We start from the raw sequence: 5,124 nt of genomic DNA, 5'->3' as shown, positions 1-5,124 counted from the left end.
AAGGGAGGCGATAGCTCGCCCACCATGGCCAGGCTTTCCTCTTTGGCCCCTTCTGTACTCTCTGCAGTTGGGTGGTGTCCCCCAGGCAGAGCCCTCCCTGTGGTTTGTTGCCATGTTTTGCCAAAGCTGATGCCTGGGATGGGGTTAAACCCCCACATATCCCCCAACCCCCAAACCGGCTGGTGGTTTGCTTTGTTCTGTTCCAGTCTGATCCTCTGACTCAGGGAAAGGCAGGTCGTGATGCTGTTGTGACCACCCGTCTTGTAGAATCATAGAATCAGCTATGTTGGAAAAGACCTTTAAGTTCATTAAGTCCAACCTGTATGGGCAGGTAACCCTAGTTAAACACAGGGCAGCGAGTTTGATTATGGAGTGGTGTTTTCTGGGGTTTATTTTTTGTGGGCTCAACACCATCCAGCCTGGACTGGGAGCAGCCAGAGCACAGACAATATGTGGCTGTTCCTCCTATTGATCTTTGACTGGAAGGGACTGTTAGTGGTGACAGGACACCTCTGGCAAGAAAACAAACTAGCCATGATGTTACAAGAGCTTGTGCTGAATAGGAGGGGGCAATGAGGAGGTTTTCGTATGTGTAGGTGAAATTTCCAGGGAAGACCACCCAAGAACAGATCCCCTTCAGAGCTGACATCCTCCCTGGGGAAGGGGGCTAACAGCCCAGGAGACTTCATTCTTTTTTGCTTTTAGTTATGGTGCTGTCTGGGGTTTTTTTTTTCTGCTAAGGCAGCAGTTATTTCCTCCTCCACCTGCTTCATCCTTCCCTTCTTCGTCCCTGCCAGCACATACTATACACACAACTTTTGCAGACTTGTTAAAACCAAATCTGCTGGGAAACACTGAACACTTCCAGAGAGGCATTAATCCAGCGGGTGATCTTCTTGGCTCCCTGCTCACAGAAGTACGTGCACACCCCATAATTCTGTTCAGTGACTGATGTGATTAGTCGTACACACAAGCCAGAAGCTGTAAAATCCTTATGCGCCTATTTAGTGCAACATCGCATCATCTTTGTGCTGCTCCAAATGTCTCTACAGTCTGTAGCAATGGGAAAGGACTGGGAAACTGCTCTTTTTCATAGCTGTGCAGGGCACCTAGAAGTAGTTAATTCCTTTGTAGATTTTCATGTTTTTCACTGACTGGACAAACTGTGCCCCTCCCAGCCCAAAGGCGATTTCATGTTTAACAACCATTTGAGTGTTTAATGGTCCTTTTCATAGGTAACTGTGCCTATTGTGTTCAGCTGAGCTGGCCCTGGCAAATAAAAAGTCTCCAGGTAGCAGCTTCTGCAGATGAGAGTGGGGTTTTGTTTTTTTGAAGGGGGTCTAAACAGATACTAGTAATGTGGCACATGTCTGTGGGTGGCTTATCATCAGTGTTTTACAAACATATGTTAATGAAGCTGCCTTGCTGCAGTGAGATTGGCAAGTTAATGCTTGCCAATCTTCACATATCTATGAAGAGCTAGGCACACCTATGGGCCTAATAGATAAGTTTATTATCCATGGGATAGATAAAGGAATGGGGAAAACCTCTTGCAGGGGCAGACACTCATGCTCTGACTTGCTGTAGTTGGGAACACTCTTGGGTAATCTTGTGGCAAGGGTATGAGAAGACTAACACAAGAACAGGGGTTGTCCACTGCACATTTTGCTGGCTTGGAAGTGCCACCTGCAAGGCAGCTTATCTGCTTTTTTAACAGGACTGCAGTTTGCATGGGTTTAATTCACAGTTTTAAAAAGAAACCTGAACTGGTCAAGGGACCCAAAGCCTGGAGAGGACCATCTCTTCATATTGCAAGGCCAGTACCAACAATTAATGGTTTGTCCAGGACATGGTGTAATTTCTGCAATCATTGAACTCATTGCAAATGGAAGGGATGGAAAGAAAACAACACTTCTGCTGTCAATTCTTGATCAATTCTCCATGTGGATGTTCTTGTTTCAAATGAATATTCTTGCTCCTAAATAAGTACATCAATACCACAGTGTGTGGAGGGGAGCGGGAGCATAACAGGCCTGAATTAGTGCATGAACTGTTCATGCCTTTAAATATAATCTGCCTGTATATGAAGTTATTCAGGAATAAAGTGGCAAAAGTTCACTGTATTTTAATATTTTTTTTTGTAATTTAATTCCCTGCATCTTGCTGCTCTGTGCTGGGAAGTGAGAACCAAGGCAGGAGACAAAATCCAGTTCTGCCTAGCAGAAGTTATATGGGGGCTTACTATTAGTATAGTGTAACTCCACCATAGTTCATCTGTATCAGGAACCTACATGTTAATAACAAGCATAAACACAATGTCAGCTCTTTTTTCCTTTTTCTTACAAAGAAAAGCTTGTGTAAGCACTGTTGACAGAAGGAGCCTGGCAGAGCAGATGTGTTGGTTGTTGTTGGCCATACAAGCAGAGACTCAGCAAACACAGTAGGGGACATTTACTATGGCATCACTTCCCCAAGAGCAATTTGTTCAAGGGCATTTTTGGCAGGAAAGAAGTCTCTGGTGAGAATTATTCCCCTTCCACAGGGGGTTCTTTCAAGCTTCAAGTGAAGAAAATCCTACTGTTCAATCCAGTCTTCAGCTCCATTCACCTGGATGTGACCTCCTGAGCACAGCCTGGGCTCGTCACTGTGACCCCAACACCTGGGAAGTTAAGGCAACTCTATTCCCAGCATACTGTCAGCATGAGAAAGGGAGAAGAACAACAAATCATATAAGATTAGCATTAAAGTTGCCCAGAACCTTCTTGGTTTTGTTGTTACTCATCCTATGGATGTTCAGGCTTGTCTGTCACATCAGTGCAGCCTTTTGTTTTTATGTAAAATCTATGCCTGGAAAGAGGGATTAGTTTTATACCAGAAAAAAATGTACATGTGAAGAGAAGGAACGGTCATTTTGTCTCCAAATCTTGAATACGCATCCCAGTCCCTTCCTGACAAATATGAGGTGTTTATGTTTGAGCTCCGTGAGACATTCCTCAGGAAGCCAGTCCTGAGAACAGACTTCCTACAGGGAGTTGGGAAAAAAGGAAAATAAAATTCTTGTTGTCTGCACCATGCATCATGGCTGAGGATTCGGGCCTTGGTTCCTCAGCATGTTCATTCTTCCATTAGTCACCTTCTGAGTAAGTGTCAGAGCTGTGTTTTTCACTCTTCTTTTTCAATCTGTTTTCAGTGGTGTTCTTTGCTTTAAGTGGATCCTGACAGAGACAACAAAAGTTTCACAATACAGAGGAGAAATTAGGTATTGGGCATTCCCCAGGCTGCTGAAATAAGCCATCTTTTCTTAAAAGAAGGAAAACTCTCAAAGACATTTATTAAGCTCCTTCCAAAGTGCAGCAGGAGCCAAACCAGAAAATTACAAGATTATCAGCAGTGCTTGGGCATGTACATCCATGTACTTTTGTTTCTCCTATAGCCTTGTCCTCCGTATTCTGGTATCTGTGCTCTCCTTTATTTTGTATGAGTGTGATGGGCCTCCCTTTCAGTTCCTAAGGGTTTTTTTCAGTTGTCTGTCTACTGTCTTCTTGTTTCCAGATTATTGCAGTGGTCATGGATGTATTTACAGACCGGGACATCTTCCGTGATATTGTTGATGCAGCATATAAGCGCTGGATCCCAGTCTACATAATCCTAGATGAGGAGGGTGTGAAGCTCTTCCTGGAAATGTGCAGATGCCTTGACCTCAGTGACTTGCAGATCCGGGTAAGATATTCAATACCGAACCATCAGCTCCTGCAGGTCAGGAGTAATGAATCTTGGAACTCACTCAGACAGGCAAACCCGCGTCTTCCAACAGGTCACATCACAGCACTTAGGCAGGGGTTGGTGGAACATGGAGGGATAAGAGAGTGGCTTGCTAATACAGAAGGAAAGTGAAAGGAAAGATTTGGATTTTTTGCCTTTCACCTGAGAGCTTGTGACCTAAAAATTCCTGTTTGGGAAGAAAATTGTCTGAGGAAATTCCTGTTTGCAAGGATTCAAACTAGAATTCAAAGCAGCACTATGAGTTGTTGTCGGCATGGATCTGTTATAAGACACATACACTCCGTGAAAACAAGACTTTCCTATCCAGCAGTGATCATCTGGGAGTGAATGAGCTTGTAGACCTCCTTTGCCTGAGAACATAAGGGATTGCGGAACATAGCTGATACCCTGTTCCATTTCAGAGTATGCCTTCATATAGTGCATGCAGCATAACTGAGTCGTCAGCCTGGCTTGGCTGGCAGAAGCAGCCTCAGTAGAATCTCATTCCATTACATACTGACTGAAATCCTTTGTGTGTTTATAGTTAGTATTGTATTCCTTGCCTTTTTTTCATGTATTTTTAGTCACTGTCACTATTACAGGCTTGTTCTTAATACTCACAAAGTTGCTAGGTTGGAAACAACCTATGGGATGCCAGACTCCCCTCCTGTGATCCAACTGTTTTGAGAAGTGGAGGGGAGTGGAATAAAGCCTTTTTGCCTGGAGGAAGGGCAGATCTTCCATAAATGCTCAATTAATAGTTAAAAAAAACACAACCAAAACTCAAAAAGCTTGAAGATTATAGAGGCTTATGTTGGTTAACAGTTGGACTTGACGATCTTTAAGGTCTTTTCCAACCTAAACTATTCTATGATTGTATGATATTAACCATTTTAGGAGAATCATCTTAGATCTGGATGAAAATTACTTGCATATATCTGAACAGTGCTCCTGTGAACTGTCACTCTGCTCTGAATTTCTGGACTTCATCAAAAAAGACATCCAGCCAAGCAGCTTTCTCATCTTTCTCCAAAATAGAGATGGAAGTTTCTTTCCTCTGTTGTCTTTGAAAGCAAGGCAGACCTGTTTCAGGCTTCAGGGATATTCTGTGGCTTAGGCTTGAATCTCTTTGGTACAAAACTGTGAAATCACAGCAGTAGTTCCATTTGTTCTGGTACCCATTTCCCAGTAATTTTCTCACCGTGTCATCATGTGTAGGAATGATGCCTTCAGTACTGCTTATTTTAAGTCCTGGATAGAGTGAATAAAAAGATGCCCTGGCATTTTAGAAAAAGTTGCAATGCTGTTGGAGAGGTGAGTTCCTTTTTGTCTGCCTTCTCTGTTTTCAAACATTAAGTAGTC

The 5,124-nt window shown here is 43.3% G+C and overlaps 1 protein-coding gene across 1 annotated transcript in view; it reads left to right on the top strand.

Moving 5' to 3' along the window:
* FAM83F (family with sequence similarity 83, member F) overlaps nt 1-5,124 on the top strand; it is a gene marked incomplete at its 5' end in the record, with an annotated part of 17,834 nt that overhangs the window by 301 nt on the left and 12,409 nt on the right. Inside the window, one exon of the mRNA XM_010011127.1 lies at nt 3,553-3,720. Coding sequence (XP_010009429.1) covers nt 3,553-3,720 — 168 coding nt within the window. The remainder of the gene's footprint in view (nt 1-3,552; nt 3,721-5,124) is intronic.

The sequence above is a fragment of the Nestor notabilis genome, unplaced genomic scaffold, assembly GCF_000696875.1.
Source record: "Nestor notabilis isolate BGI_N333 unplaced genomic scaffold, ASM69687v1 scaffold10290, whole genome shotgun sequence".
In the NCBI taxonomy this organism is placed as follows: Eukaryota; Metazoa; Chordata; class Aves; order Psittaciformes; family Psittacidae; genus Nestor; species Nestor notabilis.
This window is presented reverse-complemented; position numbering and strand designations above follow the sequence as displayed.